Consider the following 17,881-nt stretch of genomic DNA (forward strand, 5'->3'; position numbering starts at 1 on the left):
TCTTTAACAGATTTGAGAGATATAGTCAGATAGTCAATTAGCATTTTTATTTACTTTGGGAGAGATTTGAATTCCAAGACCTGCCTGAGATTTTCCTGGTAGTACTTGCACTAACAAAACATGTCAAAAATTTCATACTTGTCATCCTAGGAGTTTGGCAGTAACAGTATTGAGCAGACTAGGACTGAGGTGGGTGACTGCTGAGTTTAAAATGACTGACGAATTAGTAGCTATGAACAGTCTGCATGGAACTACTCTGGGTCAAATATTTTTGAAGAAGTTGAAAAAACACTTAGTATAACCTGAAGTGGAATCTGCTAAGATGTGTTACAACCGATGGTGTTAAAAAATACGTGTGGAGAAGAAAAAGAGTTAGTGAACAAATATACAAAACTTGTGAAAACATAAGGTCTTTATCTCAGAGTTATTCATTATATTATTTATCAGCAGTTACATTGCAGACAATATTTGAATCTCTCATGTGTCATTAAACTGATAGTGTCAAAGGGGACCATCATTCACTCTCATTAACTTAACCTTCACAGTTCTGTGAACTTTTGTCAGAAATAGAAGCTGAATATCCTGAATTTCCCTACCACTGTGTGTGTGTCTGTGTGTATGTGATTTTTTGAGCTCAAGGTGGAGACTGAATTATTTTTGATTGAGAACATCTCCCTCAATTGTTATTATTGAACACTGAATGGCTTTGGAAATTAGCTTTTGGTGTAGGTTTGATAATATTTCTTAACGAACTAAACCTAAAATTACAAGGCAAACAGTGCTCATATACAAAACTTCTATCATGGTAAAGTCATTTCAATGACAACTAACATTATTTGAATCAAAGTAATGTCAGGCTGCTTTATACTCTTCACATGCTTTCTAAAGTTAAACTAAGAAGCAAATCTCTATTCCCATACAAATTTACAGTAGATATATATTCAAGCTCAGACTATAGTTCCAGCAGCTTTTTTTCAGACCTCTATGCAAGTACAAAGGAAATTTCCATATTTCAGACCCACTTAACTCTGCAGTTGAGGAGCTTCCACATAAACTTCAATTGGAAGGGATTATTCTGCAATGTAATGACATGCTAAAAGGCAAATATCAAAAGAAGAACCTAATAGAATTCTACAATTCCCTTCCAAGAGATGAATATGCTAAATTAAAATCATATGCTTGTGGATTGATACTAGTATTTAGAAGTACCTATCTCATGGACTGATATCAATATTTGCCAATATCTGTGTGAAAAGACATTTGCAAAGGTGAACTACATAAAACTTCATTTCAGAACAACAGATGAACATATGCTATTTTGATAACAGAGAACACAAACTCTGGTTGTCAATTAAGCAAAATGTTATCCTCCCAAAAGAATTCCATTCTTCTCATTAATAGACCTATATTATTAAAAAATTGTATGCGATTATTAATATTTTTTAGTTTCAACAGTAAAATATTTGTGGACATTTGTTTCCTCTTCTGTTATGTAAGTACCTACATAATAATCTCGATTTTACCCCTGAGCACCTCCAAACCCAAAATGTTAACTCTCTTCCCTTTACAGAAGTTTCCTCAAACCCAGGTTGTCAATATATTGGACCACTATGGTTTTTTGGACAATCATAAAATTAAAAGGACAGGAGCCTTGTGAACCTGAACTTAGGGTAACACCTGAGGCGTCAAAGAACAGGGAGGCGACTGAGCAATCCTACAACCGAAGGTCCTTGGTCGTTCGCTGGGCGCAGGGCACGTCAATCCTCGCTTGTCAGCAAATAAGCTTGGAGCTCGTGACGAGGGGGCACTGTCTACTCTTCTGGCCCCGCCCCCCGTCTGCGGCCTAGAGGAATCTTTCCCACACGGCCTGGCCCACTGCTATCTGAGGCCCAGCCTCGGTGGGCCGCTCCCGGCGTCGGCCCCCTGCCCTCCCTGTCGTGGGACCTCCTCTGTTGTCCCGTCAGCGGCCTCCCCGTCCGGCAGCCACAGCCCTCAGCCTCCCCTCAGGGCAGCCACCTCAGCGGCCACCGCCTCCGCGGTCGTCGTCGCCGCCACAGCAATCGACGCCCGCCTGGTTGAGGTAACTGCCCGGTGCCATGTCGGCCACGGGGGATGAAGACCCGGCCCCGGGAGGCCCAGAGGGCCCCGCGGGCGCAGCTGGGGCCCAGGCCGAGGCGGCCAGAGCCGGCGACCGGGGGCACCGCGACTCGGAGCCTCGCGGGGGCGACGCGGCGCCGGGGGCCGGGGCAGCTGGAGTCGCGGGGGCCTGGGGAGGCTCTGGGGAGGCGGCCCTGGAAGGCGGGGGCGCCGAGGAGGACTCGGACATCGGGCCGGCAGAGGAGGAGGAGGAGGAGGAGGAGGAGGCGGAGGCAGGGGGCCTGGACCTCGTTGTAGAAGTGCACCGGTTCCCCATGACGGGCTTCTACTTCATGCTCCTGGGGCTGGTGTACTCACTGCTGCGCCGCGTCCAATACAACGACCACGTCCTCGTCCCGCCCCCGCCGAGACCGCGCCACGGCTTGGCCTGGCTCCGCCAACTCCGGGCGCCCGACGGGCGGGGGCAGGGGCCCGCGGCCCAGGAACCCGAGGAGGCGGAGGAGGCTGCGGCGCCGGAGCCTGAGGAGGCGGAGGAGGCCATCGCCCCTGAGGGTGAGCGGCTGGCCGGGGGGTCGGTCGGGAGACCCGGGATCCCGAGGGACCCAGGCTCAGAGGGGGGGCCTCGGGAGGTGAAGCCGGGAGTCGGGGCCTCCAGGAGCTGAAGGCCAGAGGGGCCCAGTAGAAGCCCAACTCCATAACGACCTCTCCAGTTTCGGGGTTGGGGGGGGGAATAAGCTGCCCTCTACCAACCCCTGGTAACAGGTCTGAGATGATCGGTGCCATTTATGAGGCCACAGGTGAAGGTCAGTGGAGGCAGGTGTTCGGAGGGAGCTTGGGAGGAGATGGAAGAGAAAAGAGCAAGCAAACGGCTTTTGGATCCTGGCTTTTAAAAATGTCAAGATTCTTAGAAAGTTGATCCCAGTACATTATGCACTGATACGGGAGCACTTGGTCACGGTGAAATATCCAGGGGGGTGAGGAACTAATGAGCTTCACCACAGATTTTTGTCATCGAGGCAAAACATGTTTTTTGCAACAAAGTTCTGACCAAAACATACAGAATGCATCAGACCCCGACGATTCTGATCCATTCCCTAAAGGGCCAGAAGTAATCAGCAGCACAGGGTGACAGATTTACTGGAAAAAGAGAAATAATGTCACTGTGAAAATGATCAAGCAGGAGCAAAGTGAGGGCCCTGGAAGTGTGACAGCAGCCAGAAGGAAGGTGCCCAGCTACTGTTTTCTTAGTTGCTCCTATCCTTCTGCGTCTCCTGAGGGTAGAGTACTGGATGTTGGTTGCTATTCCTTTTGAATTGGGATTTTTTTTCTGTGAATGTCTCGTCCCAAAGTCTGTATTATTATTCACTAAAGGAACAACTAAATATCCGGATGAGAACGCCAATGAAGAGGCCCAAGGTGCTGAAAGTGAGGGGGAAAGAGAGAAGTTTAACGAAAAACAAGAACCTGAAAAGGATCTGAACCCAGCAGGACAGACCCAGAAAGTCCAGGTAGCTGTGTATAGCTTTGAAAATAACCCAACGGTGCCCAGGCACTTACCAATTTGTTTTCGTTTTTTCATTCTACCAGTGAATTAAGAAAAACATGTGTTTAAAATTAGTTTAACAGTTCAAATTTACCTAATAGAATGTTAATAGAACATTCATGCACCTAGTAATATAAAATGCATTATATACTGAAATATACTTCATGGCTACTCATTTGTCCTTGCGAGCTCTTTTGTCCTCTACCTGTAAGCCTACTAACAAGTTGTAAATGTATCAATGCCTAAGACCAATCTTTGTTTAGAAAACAGTTACTAGAAGCAGCAGCAAAAGTAGCTGGGCTGTGTGCACTAGTGGGGCCTTCATTACTTGGCCACAGAAGTGCAGTCTCCTGTACTAAGAGATGACGGCTTTTAGAATGTGACTACTTACAAATAGCAAAACGTTCAGAATTTCAGGTAGGACCACATTTAGTGATTAATACCTAAACATTTGTTCGGTTGTAGATTTTTTTATTTTATGTGACAGTCAAAAGAAAAGCAATTTAGTCACAGGATGACTCTCGTTTATCACTGAATTGGTAATGAAGTCTTAAGGTGTATCTTGTCTTTGAGTATATTTAAATGATTAACATTTTTTTCTGCATTTTCACAGCTGTGTATTTCATGGTAATAGCCTCTTTCTCATACGGTAGATAATAGAAACTGAAGGTCTGGGAGGGTAAGGGAGTATCATTTGTGGAATGAGCATAGGCTTTTAAGGTGGAGAGAGTGATTTAAATCCCAGAATCGCCTCTCAAGGGGGAAAAAAGCATTTATGGTGTGGGGCAAGAGGGAGACAAGGTCGGTATGATCACATGATTGAAGCCATCGGTTGTACAAGCACCCTGTATCCAAGGTGCAGGTTACAAGAGGAAAACGTGTTGTTCTTCTCTACTTGTTTAGATAGAGCCCTCAAATGCAGCACATACACAAAGGGCTGACCATTTTCTTAGATTTAGAAAGTCTCTGGTGCTGGTTAGTGCTGCATAATTGTTAATTTTCTCTCATTTTATCCTGCAGTTGGGAGGAATGGAAAGAAAATGAAGAAAGAAGAAAGGATCTGTTGTTCACGATTTTTAGGTTTTTCATTTTTCAGAAGCCCATGGGAATGTTAATAACAATGATTCCATTCCAAAGTTCGTTACCCCAAAAGTGATATCCAATAACATTTGACTTTTGTCTTTTACAGATATATTTGACAGCATTTTTTCTAGTTAAAAATAAATTTGTTTTAAATTAATAAAAATGAAATGCAGGCAGATTTTATCTACATAAATAATCCTGCCTCAAATCTCTTTTACCTTTCTTTAACCCACTTTACCTTCGTTGAAAGGCATCACTTTCTACCATTTGGTAAGCCTGTTTTAAATTCTTTTACTGCAGCCCAAAATAAACTAAAATTTCAAGTTTAAAACAATTTTTGTGAAGACAGAAATGGAGGTCGAGCCTTTAGAGTTGTGCTGTTTACTACATTAGTCACTAGCCACGTGTGGCCGCTGAGCATTCAGAATGTGGCTAGTCTGAGTTGAGATGTGCTGTAAGTGTAAAAAATACTGTAAAGTCTCATTAATAAACTACACACTGAAATGATAATATAGTGTTAAACAAATATAACATTAAAATTACTTTCTCCGGTTTCTTTTTACTTTTTTAATGTGGCTACTAGAACATTTAAAATTACACATGACTTGTGTTATATGTGTATTTCACAGTACTGCTGTGAGCTTCTGAAGGAAACCTGATGGATGGCCCAGCTTGCCTGGAGGCCAGATGGTGCTGCAGAGCCTGAGCCCAGACACTGATTTGGAAAACTGGTTCTCAAAGTTTGGTCCTTAAAATAGCATTATCAGCATCACCCAGGAATTCTTAGGCTCCACCCAAGACCTGCGAATCAGAAACTCCGGGAGTGGGGCCCAGCAGCCTGTATTGTAACAAGCCCTCCAGGGGACTCTGATGCAGCTAAGGTTTGAGAAGCACTGGTTTAGAGCCACACGGGGAGAAGCTGAGACCCACCTGTGGTGGGACCAGCCTTCGTTCACTGCCTTGGGACTGTTGTAGGTAAACTAAACAGGATGGCAAGGGCTGGACTGGGGAGGAGATTAGAACTCACAGGGGCTGAGACACAGAGAGGTTAAGAATGGGTGATGGCAGCAGAAAAATGCATAAGGGGAAAAGCTGGTTCCACAGGATAGAAAGCCCAGAGATAAACCCACACACATATATATGGTCACCTTATCTTTGATAAAGGAGGCAAGAATATACAATGGAGAAAATACAGCCTCTTCAATAAATGGTGCTGGGCAAACTGGACAGCTACATGTAAAAGAGTGAAATTAGAATGTTCCCTAACACCATACACAAAAATAAACTCAAAATGGATTAAAGACCTAAATGTAAGGCCAGACACTATAAAACTCTTAGAGGAAAACATAGGCAGAACACTCTTAAGACATACATCACAGCAAGATTCTTTTTGACCCACCTCCTAGAGAAATGGAAATAAAAATAAACAAATGGGACCTAATGAATCTTAAAAGCTTTTGCACAGCAAAGGAAACCATAAACAAGACAAAAAGACAACTCTCAGAATGGGAGAAAATATTTGCAAACGAAGCAAATGACGAAGGATTAATCTCCAAAATATACAGGCAGCTCATGCAGCTCCATATCAAAAAAACAAACAACCCAATCCAAAATTGGACAGAAGACCTAAATAGACATTTCTCCAAAGAAGATATACAGATTGCCAACAAACACATGAAAAGCTGCTCAACATCACTAATCGTTGGAGAAATGCAAATCAAAACTACAATGAGGTATCATGTCACACCAGTCAGAATGGCCATCATCAAAAAATCTACAAACAATAAATGCTGGAGAAGGTGTGGAGAAAAGGGAACCTTCTTGCACTGCTGGTGGGAATGTAAATTGATGCAGCCACTATGGAGAACAGTATGGAGGTTCTCTCAAAAACGAAAAATAGAACTACCATATGACCCAGCAATCCCACTACTGGGCATATACCCTGAGAAAACCATAATTCAAAAAGAGTCATGTACCACAATGTTCATTGCAGCTCTGTTTACAATAGCCAGGACATGGAAGCAACCTAAGTGTCCATCAACAGATGAATGGATAAAGAAGATGTGGCACATATATACAATGGAATATTACTCAGCCATAAAAAGAAACGAAATTGAGTTATTTGTAATGAGGTGGATGGATCTAGAGACTGTCATGCAGAGTGAAGTAAGTCAGAAAGAGAAAAACAAATACCGTATGCTAACACATATATATGGAGTCTAAAAAAAAAGGTTCTGAAGAACCTAGGGGCAGGACAGGAATAAAGAGGCAGACATAGAGAATGGACTTGAGGACACGGGGAGTGGGAAGGGTTAGCTGGGACGAAGTGAGAGAGTGGCATGGACATAATATGCACTACCAAATGTAAAATAGATAGCTTGTGGGAAGCAGCTGCCTAGCACAGGGAGATCAGCTTGGTGCTTTGCGACCACCTAGAGGGGTGGGATAGGGAGGGTGGGAGGGAGATGCAAGAGGGAGGAGATATGGAGATATATGTTTATGTATAGCTGATTCACTTTGTGATACAGCAGAAACTAACACACCATTGTAAGGCAATTATACTCCAATAAAGATGTTATAAATAAATAAATAAATAGATAGATAGATAGATAGATAGATAGATAGATAGCTAGCTAGCTAGCTAGCTAGCTAGCAAGCTGGTTCCGAAAGGACGCAAACCTGATACTGTGTATAGGAAGTCTAAGAAAACATTCAATCACCATATATTGATTGTGGATACATATAGAGAGTAACAGGCAATGCATGTGAAAGATGTATGCAAATGTAGCATACAGAAAGGCATGCAGTGGAAAGGTAAACACATTTAGGATGGTGGTCACCCCTTGGGGAAAGAAAAGGAGGGGGATCCTATTGGGAAGGGCTCCACAGGGGGCTTCAACTGTATTTGTAATGTTACATTTCTTAAGCTGGGTGGTGGGTATGTAGATGTTGATAGTATTATTCTCTATACCTCTGTGCAGGTCTGAAATATTTCATAATTAAAAATGAGAAAAATAAAAAGAGGAAAGGGAGAGAATAAGCTTAATATCTAGACTCCGTTTAAGAGGGAAAAAAGGTTAAGTCATATTTGATCAGAGGATCAGAGATAGGGAAGGGACTGGGGGGTTGAGACTAGACAGCCTCATTTCTGCATTTAGTTAAGGCTTCCTCAGTGCTCTCTTGGTAGCATTGATACCTTCTCTCATATTCTGTGGTAGCACATCTCATATTCTAACTTATATTAGCATTATTTTTTTATTTGAGGTGATGAGTTCACTTAAAAGCAACCATTTAAAAGTGAACAATTAAATGACATTCACAATTCTGTGCAGCCACCACATCTTTAGTTCCAAACATCTCCATCACTCCCAAACCCTGTACCCATTAAGCAGTCACTCCCCATTTCCCCAGCCCCCAACTCTCTGGCAACCACCCATCTGCTTTCCATCTCAATGAATTCACCTATTCTGGACATTTCCTGTAAACGAAATCATACAGTATGTGAACTTTTGTGTCTGGCTTCTTTCACTCAGCATAACGTTTTCAAGGCTCATCACGTTGTAGCGTGTATCAGTACTTCATTTTTATGGCTGAATAATATTTCTGTTGTATGTATATACCGCAATTTGTTTAATCCATTCGTCTGTTGATGGACATTTGCGTTGTTTCCACCTTTTGGCTATTGTGAATAGCGCTGCTATGAACATTCATGTCCAAGTATTTGTGCATTATTTATATATATGTGTATCTACTGCCCCCACCCCACCACCCCCAGGACTGTGAACTTCTGAATGGCTGGGGCCTTAAAAGCTTTTATCTTTCTTTCCCAAAGTCCTAGGCACTGAGTTTTCCACTTAGTAGGTGCTCCACTAATGCCTGTTAAAGTAAACTTAACACTTCCACAATCCTTTTTTTTTTTTTGTCACCAGTGTTGATATTTTAAAATGTATTATCATGTATTCCTTATGGCTAGAACCACATGGTGAGACAGAGGCACAGGCCCCTTGTCATCATTACTCAAAATGAAAGGGCAAGCCAATAGACAGTTTTCCATATAGGGTGATTTGAGGGGCTTCAAACTAGTTCTGATTTGTTAGCGTTTATGCCGTGCTAGTTGTTAATATAGTATTGCTTCTAGGCCCAGGCAAGAGATATCTCTGTCTTGAGCTCTATGCTTTAGAGGTCCCACTTTGGCCTTCTTCCAACCACACCCGTCCCTATAGGGCCAGGAGCCCAGCCCATGGGAACAAGAGGTATGCCCCTGCTAGCCCATTCTCCAGGCACCTGGCACCCCTGAACAGTCCCAAGCCTGCTTCCAGGGCCTGTGTGCTCCTCTTAGAGCTGTCCTGGGGAGGGCTGACTGCACTGCCGGGGTATGTGCTCCCAGGCCTTAGGGGAGGGGGGATTGTATGCCCAGAACAGGGGATGGGGCCTGGCCTAGGAGCCAGGGCATAGGCAGGGGGAGGGGAGAGGGGGCAGCTCTTCCCACAGCATTGGGGCAGAACTTAGAGATGTTGGCGAATTCTAAATCCCAACCTGGCCTTTCAGGTCATTATGAAAGTACATTTGTCTTGGAAGGAGATCCAGCATGTTTTATTTAATGGTTTATTAGGTGACTTAAACATTTCAAATATTCAGATATATCTTACGTGGATTCCCAACTGAACTCTTCTTCTGAACGCTGCAAATATTACAAATGTTACAGGAGGGCCAGGTTAAATATTCACTCTATCACCCCTTCCCCTTGCTCATTCTGTGTTACACTGTTACCTGAGCATAGCGGGGCCCCTTCCTTTTGATAATGGCTTGTTCCAGTAGCCCATCTTGCAGTAGGACTCAGGCCTAGTCCCGGGGCCAGGCTGGAGTACAACCACCATCTTGTCCCCTCTACTCATCCCCATCTGCATGTTCTCTCCCACCCGTCTCTTTGCTCCCCAGGTATTTACACATGTGAACACCTCCTCTTCAATACCACCTCTCCCCCATACAAACACCCACCTGGAGGCCATCAGCTTGGTCAGGCACACCTGCGTAGGGGTCCTTTATGCTCCGCACAACCTCTTAAGATCAACTTGGTTTTCTGGCAACCCTTGGGTCTAAGTTGTCAATAACCTATTCAATTTCCCTCCCCCCGTGACAGACGGAGACAGACTACAGAACAGGCTTTATTGAATTTATTTGCTTTGCATATAGCAGAAATCAAGAATGCTAAAAGAAGCTGAAAACTTGTCAAAATGTGCCTCTAGGCATTAAAAAAAGACTTAACCTCTTTACTGAAAACAGATTTTTGTTGCTAACTGTGAAAAGGAAATTGTTAATGGAGAGTTCTTAGAGTAAGAATAACCTAATAGTGGTCCACCCTGAGAAAAGGGGGAAGGGAGGTATAACAGTTAATCTACCAGCATTGCCTGGGTAAAGGGCATCTACCTTAATGAACTGTTCACTATGGGAATACAAAGGAAATCAAACCCAATCAATCAATCAAAAACCTAGCATTATCAAAAAGGTAAAGATATAGTATGAGGAAAAATAGATGTTTTACAGAGAAAACGCAAAACCAGCACATGATTGTACAATATCACATTATACCATCATCAGGAAAACCAAGCACCAAGGGTTTAAATTAGCTCTGGCACCTCACAGCCTCTCTGAATTTGTTTTTTGCATGAGGCAGCACCCTGCTTGGGAGTTAAAGGCACAGTTATGTCTAGGTCTGCATTTCTGTTTAAGCAAAGTAGCCCCAAGGTGACAGAGGCAGACACAGTGAAAGGTATACTAAGACACTTCTGGGTTTCCTGAGAAAATGAGCTAGGTACTGTCCAGGCATCCAAAGGGAGCTCTCCATTAGTGTTTAGTGTGTTTGGGGTTGGAATAGAGGGGAAGGACTTGGGGTGGCTGGTTCACTGGGGAGGTGGGGGCTGTCCAGCCTAGTGACTGTTGAGGTGTGTGTGCCTCTAGGAATGAGGGGAGGGAAAGGCTGCTTCAATCACTTCAGGCTTCCCGTTAGCAGAAAGTCAGTTGTTCTGTGGCTTTGAGGGTGCAGTCTTGTCTTAGGTTAAAATCTTCTGAAACAGAGACTGCTGAGGGAAACGGACAAGAAACTGGGCTACTCGGAGGTTTCCACCTTAAGGCTGGAGACAGGGCATAAGACAGCTCTCTAGTGGCCCCAGACTTCCTTGTGGAAGGCTTCCCATCTGCTCCATTGAAAGCACAGCTTTTGGAATTTGCAGAATTTTGAATTTCAACAGGGTCTTAAGTGCTTTAAAAATAGGATATGTATGAAGTGCAGTACACTTCTGAGCAACTAGAAAGGGTCACAGTGGCACTGGGGCAAAAGGTCAGACACTGATGGGCTAACCATCCAGAGGAATATGATAATCCCCAAGGAATGTTATGCCCCATAGGAAGGTGCTCACTGCCGCCAGACTTGTGACAGGTTGACATGGGACACGTGCAAAGAGAGGTCTGTATAAGTTGCAGGTGTTGGGAGCCCTCAGGGATACAAAGAAGGTGTTTCAAAGGGCAGTGGGCTGATTGGGGGACTGGCTGTGCAAAATTTTTCTTGGAGACCCAGAATTTTCACTTCTACCACCTCTTCTTAGGGGCTTTGCAAAGTTTGGAGCAGCAACCAAAGAACTGAAGCATTTAACTAGGCTCATAAAACCTAAAAGCCAATCCTTGGACCAAATCATCTGGACATTTCCATTAGCATGAATTTATTTGATCAAGGGAAATGACCACCTCTTAGTTGCTCCAACAAAATGCTTTCTCCCTTCTACAGCACATTGTTCAAAGTTAAAGTGTTCTCAGTTTGACAACAGTGCAAACATTTTACACAGTCTTTATAGAGGAAATGCTGGGTTTTCAGATGCTGGCAGTGACTGTACTGAAGGTTAGGCATTCATGGCATCTGTGTCATTCAAATAATTATTAGCTTTAATTCCCCTTTTAAGGCTCTTATGCTTAATAAAAATGGTTACAGTAAATAATTCACTACGTGGCATTAATACAGCTACTGGGAATTATCATTTAAAATGCTGACACTCCACCCAGGAGCTATTTATTGCATGAGTTTTGCTACATGGCTCCATGCTTTGGCTTTCTTCTTGGCCAGGGAGAACCAGACTGGCTCAGCTGGCTCAGCCGGCTGTTGTAGCATGGCTGGGAGAGTTGAAGACCTTCTGGTTTCTTTTTCCATAGAAGGTACTTGAAATATCTTCTCATCTTCGAATCCCACTGGAACCATAGCAAATAACACACAAGCAGTAAGAAGCCCCAGAGATACTGAGGTATGTTTATGGGATGCAGTAAAAATTTTCCTCCTTTCAGGTTTCCTCTGGCTTCGAAAAGTCAGTGCATGCGCAATGCCATAGGGTGGTATGTGAAAAGGGTAACATCAATATGGCTAGAGCCACAGGGGCCTGACATGGGAAGGCCTGAGAGAAAATACCTACAGCTATAACTGCCAATCTTTGGGTGGTTATTATTGGATTGTCTTACACTTTTGAATTGAGACCAGAGAGGAAACATGTTGTATGGTATCTGTTCAGTTTTTAAAATTTCATATTAGGTAATATTGTTTTTGTTTTGCCAATCCATTATGTTGTATGAAATGATTGTTGATGACTCAATAGATACACCCAGTAAAAGTCTACGCTAAATAACATTATATCAACTACTCCTACCTAGCAGCCTACTTCACTGTTCCCCAATCCTACTCCTTCCCTCATCCTGCTTTACGGTTGATTGACTTAGTGGCTTAGACTCAACCAGTGGTTCTCAACCCTGGCCACACAGTAGAACCACCTAGGGCTCTTTTTAAAAATACAAATGCACATGCTATTTCCTGAACTAATTGAATTAGAATCTCTAGCAATGGATCCAGGGCCATCTATAATTTTTAAAAAGCACATCAGGTGATCCTAATGCACAGTGAGAGTTGAGAACCGCTTGATAGGATTACTGTGCCCATGAGACTGTTCACAGCTATAAGCAGGTCAAGTGCTGCTATATCATGGCCAGATGGTGGGTTCCTAAATTCCTAGTTTAATTTCTTCATGAGGCGGACTAAGGCAGAGAACAAAGATGACTCAATATAAATCTATCCTCCCCTCCCCCTGCTCCTTCTGAAAAAAAAAAATTCCCTCTGGCACATGACTCTACTGATGAGACCCCATTCTGTTCTATCACAGCACAGTGTTTTTTTTCAGCTTTCAACATTTCCCCACCTCTCATACCTCTGCTCAGAATACAGAGGGGCTGAAACAAGCCTTTTAAATAGTTAAAAACCAATTCAATACCATTGGGCATTTATAGTGGATTATTTTCCGCAGTTTCACTGGGAATGTAGAAGGTGAGAAAATACCGTTTTGCTATGGACTAGAAAGTGGCTTGGTTCTTCCCTCTTGAATACCAGCCACAGGAAAGTTCTAGTGAGTGATCACCATTTTGTTCCGATACAGCTTCCTCGATGGGGTAAAAGACTGGAAGACCCACTGAAAATTACACATTGGACTGACTTATAGTAGTCATAATAATTGGATTTTCCTAAAACAAGCTAATATCTGTATCTAATGGAAGACCCATGAGAGAATCATAAGCTGATTTGGGGGAAGAGACATGTATTGTCTGAAACTGCATAAGTTTTACAACTTCTGCCAGGGCTATTTTGGGAGTGGGGGGTTGGGGTGTGTTTTTTACCTGCTTTGGTAGACTTCGGTGGCTTCGGTGCCACCTTCTCCCGTCTGTTGACATCAGAAGTGAAAACCCTCCTTGGTTGGTTTTCATCTGCAAGGCCAGTTCTCTTTAATACAAAAATGAAAACAGAAAGCTTGTAAGTCCTGACATGAAAACAGCAAATTACTTATTCAGATCACAAGGTGCAAGTCCTGTCCTGGGTATTATAAGTTCAACATTAATCAAAAGGAAAGAGAGAGATAAGGAAAGAAATAGCACAGAAAGCACCTTGGTTCAGAACTCATGTTCACAAAATCTAAGCTGGTTCAACTTTATCACCTTTCTGAGCTGGGAGAAAAGGCTGTCTAATCATACAAACAGTGTAAACAGGTTAACATGAGAATTATGTAACTTGACAACAACCTTTTCTCTAGGACTTTGCCAGCACTTAACAAAAAGCTAACAGAAATGCGGTGGTCACAAACAAATCTTATCAGTTAACTGACGTGAGTTCCATAGATTTCTACGTAACAAAACCTATTTACATCTGACGCGCGCTCCTTGCATTACAAAGTGATATAACGATAGGTCTTTTCAGAATTGTACAGTTTAAGCTTTTCAAATTAACCTCTCCACAACTGGTCTAAATTAATTAGTTTATATACCCTAGTGTATTTCCCTCTGACAAAGCTTTAACCAAGGTGGACTTTGCCCCCTGTATGAAAAGATCTTTAAAGCAAAGAGTTAAACAGATTTTCACATGATCCCACAACAAATTCAGTAAGCACCTAAAAATATAGGAACTTAGACATCTCGATATGTAAATTTCATTGAGTTTTCTTGAGTCAGTTTTATGTAGTTTTGACAAGAGGGGTTCTCATTCTAAAACTTCCAAAGACATTGAAAATGGGACATTGGAAGCAAGACATCATCCCAGCATGCCTGATCCACATGTGGTACCATTAGCCTAGTTCATCACATAACTTCTCTTTTAACCTACAGGGAGGTGCCAGACCAAACCAAATCAATATATGGAAACCCAAACACCAAACATTACCTTTATTTACGTAAAGTTAAATCATTATGTACTGACATGGAAAGGTGCCCAGAAATAAAATAAGTGAAAAATAATATGTATAGTTTAATTCCATTTATATTTTCTTAAATACATATTTATAGGCCTAAAATATCTGTAAGAATAGTTACTCAACTCTCACCCCAGTGGTGACCTTTGGGGATTTTTAATAACTACTTATTTCTCAACCAATTTCATGGAATCCTGCTCTAGAATGTTTAGGACAGGATTTGATTTACAGAATCTTCTCGTATTCATTACTTTTCACAAATCCTTTAAGAACATAAAGTGGAGCACATTTCTATGAGTATAAAGCAAGTCTTTTCCCCCAAAGAGTTCCCTTGCCTTGATTAATACATCCAAAGAGCTGGGGAGCTGCATGTCTGGGAAAGTTCCCAATGTAAGCTTAATCAGTTGGCTCCAGCACCCTTTTGGAGTGTTTTGTGGGCTGCTCCAGGTCTTACCCCATATCTAGGTTCCTTAGTCTCAGCCTTGGCTCCAGCTCTATTCTTGGTTTTTGGCTCTTTCACAGGAATGTTGGCCTGGAAACTCCCCTGCCTCTGCTTTATCATAGTTATCCAAGCTGGCTCTGAGGTGGCATGATCTGACTGTCGACCAGGAGCTTTTCCTGAGAAAGGAATGAAAGAAGTTAGAACTAAAGTGAGGCAGGGGCTTCCCTGGTGGCGCAGTGGTTGAGAATCCGCCTGCCAATGCAGGGGACACGGGTTTGAGCCCTGGTCCGGGAAGATCCCACATGCCGCGGAGCAACTAAGCCCGTGCGCCACAACTACCGAGCCTGTGCTCCAGAGCTCGCGAGCCACAACTACTGAGCCCGCGTGCCACAACTACTGAAGCCCACGCGCCTAGAGCCCGTGCTCCACAACAAGAGAAGCCACCACAGTGAGAAGCCCGCGCACCACAACGAAGACCCCCCAACACAGCCAAAAAAAAATAAATAAAATAAAGAAATTTATTTAAAAAAAAAATAAAGTGAGGCAGGCAGGGTCTTGAGACTGGCTGGGACCTACCCACAATAATGTCCCAAATGGGGATCCTTGTTAACTGCCAAATGAAAATAAAAAGATAACATACAGAGAAGGGCCCCCTTCTTTTGTGCCCTCCCCACAACTTGGCAAGGCAGGAGTTCCTTGAGTAGATAAGAAGCTGTACTTCAAAGTTTGCAAACCATCCTCTTACTGGTCCCTTTGCCTCCCTTGTCCATCCCTCTTCCTATCCCCATTTCAGGGTAGGACAATGGGTGCCAGGTGAGCTGGGAAAATTCCTAGGAGGCCAGACGCTTAGGTCACTGATGTCATTTCTCTAACTCCAAGGAAAATCTTATTGCATTTGTTACTTCGTGGTCTCTAATGCAAGTGTGTGGTTAAATGGATACGGTTACAGGCATGGACAAGACTGTGTGATGATGAGTCTGAAGGTACAAAGGCTTTGAGAGCGATAAATGCTCAAAAAATCACCTAGCCGTGGATTCTTAGACATTTCAGGTGAGTTAAGAAGCTGTGGAAGTACAAACATTTACAATAAATTAAGATTTCAAGCTGAGGGTCTGAACATAGTGCTCTGTTAATGAGCTGGCTTTTAAAATCTACATGGTGTTGAGGGGAGCATAATCCATGTAAAGGTATTTTGAGAAAAGCATAAACTCCCATCTACATGTAAGGTGTATGGGGAAAGGGGGATGGGGAGATGGTTATGTGTCCATTACAGAGTGTGGACAAATGTCCAGAGGGGACCCCTTTGGGAAACAGAAGGAAGCTTGGTAAAATCTTTTTTCTCACCCTTATACTTCTGTGAGGAAGAGGTTTTTCTCAGTCGGACCCCAAAAACGTTTTCAATGTCAGCCCAATTGGTGGATGAATTTGAATGGCTGTTATCTTGATCACCACTCTCAAGAACTTCCTCCTTAGAGTAAGTGCCCCCAGAAGTGGACGTTTGCCAGACAGGAGCATCGGTGAACTTCACAGCTTTGGTAGCAGGAATCAGGATGTTCTTAATGAGGTCTTCGGAGCCTTGGCTGTGTTTCTTGGTTTTGTCTGGAGAAGCTGGGTCTCTCCATAGGGACCAGCAGCTAGGATCGCTCTCCAAAATGGTTCCCTCAGCAGCAGCACTCATGGGACTTGAATAAGCCTGTTGCTGATGTGCAGGGACTGCAGGAGCCTGAAAAGGGTGTCTGGGATGCAGGTGCTCCTCCGAGCCGCTCCACTCCGCAGGTGCACTCACTGGGCCTGTTGAGAAAGCCTGTGGCTGAAATTCAGCCTCATCTTCGGCTTGGCCAGGGTGTCTGCCAGGCAGCTGCTCTTTAGAACCACTCCACTTTACAGGACTGCTCTCTGAACGTGAGAAGACTTCTTGCAGGCCTTCAGGCCTCCCCAAGCACGGTAAAGGGCTTTTCGTAGGCAGCTGCTTCAAAAAAATGCCTCCCTCAATATCGGTACCCTCGTAGCCTGAGAAAACTTGGTGCTCGACTTTAGGCCTCGACAAAGATTTGGAAGGTTGATTTGAAGACAGAGGATCCTCATAGGTTCCCTCCTCAGTAGAAGGGCTCTCTGAAAAGATTTCCTGGACCATAAACTTCATGAACAACTGGAAAAGATGATTGGAAAGCAGCGATTCCTTAGATATGCCTTCTTCAACTGCCATGCTCTCTAGACGTGAGGACATTTCCTCAACTTTAAACTTTTTAACCGACCGGGCAGGATATTTGGGAGGCAGTGACCTCCCAGAAATGCCCACCTCAACAGCAGCACCCTCAAAACTTGACATTTGCTGGAGTGTAGGTCTCACAGTGGACTGGGAATGTTTGGAAGGCAGGAGCTTGGTAGAAGCACCCCCTTCAATGTCGACACTCTCTGGACCTGCAGAGATTGGTTGTTTGACTACTGGTCTCATCGGGGCCTGAGAAGTCACTCTGGGAGGCCGCGGCTCCATGGAAATGCCCCACTCCGCAGCAGCGCTCTCTGGACCTGCAGAGGCTTGTTGCTCGGATGTAGGGCCCACCCAGGACTGGCAAGGGTGCCTGGTAGGCATCTGCTGCACAGAAGCACCCCACACGCCAGGTACGTTCTTTGAAGCCCAGGAGACTTCTTTTTGGTCTTTGGGCCTCCCCAAGGCCTGCGAAGGGGGTCCGAGAGGCCGATTTTCCTCACAGCTGCTCCAATCCTCAGCACTACTGTACTTTTCGACATAACTATTTGCTCCTGTGGAGACTTCATCTTCAGGCTCCCCCAGAGCCTGGGAAGCGCATCTGGGAGCCAGCTGCTCATGGGAACTGCTCATTTGCACGACAAAACCTGATTCTGCAAAGACTTCTTGGCCATCTTTGGACTTCCTCAAAGGCTGGAGAGAGTGCCTGGGAGCCCGCTGCTGCCCAGAGCCGCTCCCCTCTTTGG

The 17,881-nt window shown here is 44.0% G+C and overlaps 2 protein-coding genes across 2 annotated transcripts in view; one reads left to right on the forward strand and one right to left on the reverse strand.

Annotated features, from left to right (window-relative positions):
- The first annotated feature begins 2,096 nt into the window (after positions 1-2,096).
- CT47C1 (cancer/testis antigen family 47 member C1) lies at positions 2,097-10,884 on the forward strand. The gene is made up of 4 exons (XM_068532681.1): positions 2,097-2,726; positions 3,447-3,605; positions 9,662-9,739; positions 10,798-10,884. The coding sequence occupies exons 1-4, from the start codon at positions 2,097-2,099 to the stop codon at positions 10,882-10,884; spliced, it is 954 nt and encodes a 317-aa protein (XP_068388782.1).
- Positions 10,885-11,783: 899 nt separating this feature from the next.
- Positions 11,784-17,881, reverse strand: part of KIAA1210 (KIAA1210 ortholog) — a 28,492-nt gene continuing 22,394 nt past the window's right edge. The window contains exons 9-12 of the mRNA XM_068532682.1: positions 16,271-17,782; positions 14,939-15,102; positions 13,424-13,526; positions 11,784-11,959 (exon numbers count right to left, since the gene is read on the reverse strand). Coding sequence (XP_068388783.1) covers positions 11,784-11,959; positions 13,424-13,526; positions 14,939-15,102; positions 16,271-17,782 — 1,955 coding nt within the window. The remainder of the gene's footprint in view (positions 11,960-13,423; positions 13,527-14,938; positions 15,103-16,270; positions 17,783-17,881) is intronic.

Source organism: Eschrichtius robustus, chromosome X (genome assembly GCF_028021215.1).
Source record: "Eschrichtius robustus isolate mEscRob2 chromosome X, mEscRob2.pri, whole genome shotgun sequence".
NCBI lineage: Eukaryota > Metazoa > Chordata > Mammalia > Artiodactyla > Eschrichtiidae > Eschrichtius > Eschrichtius robustus.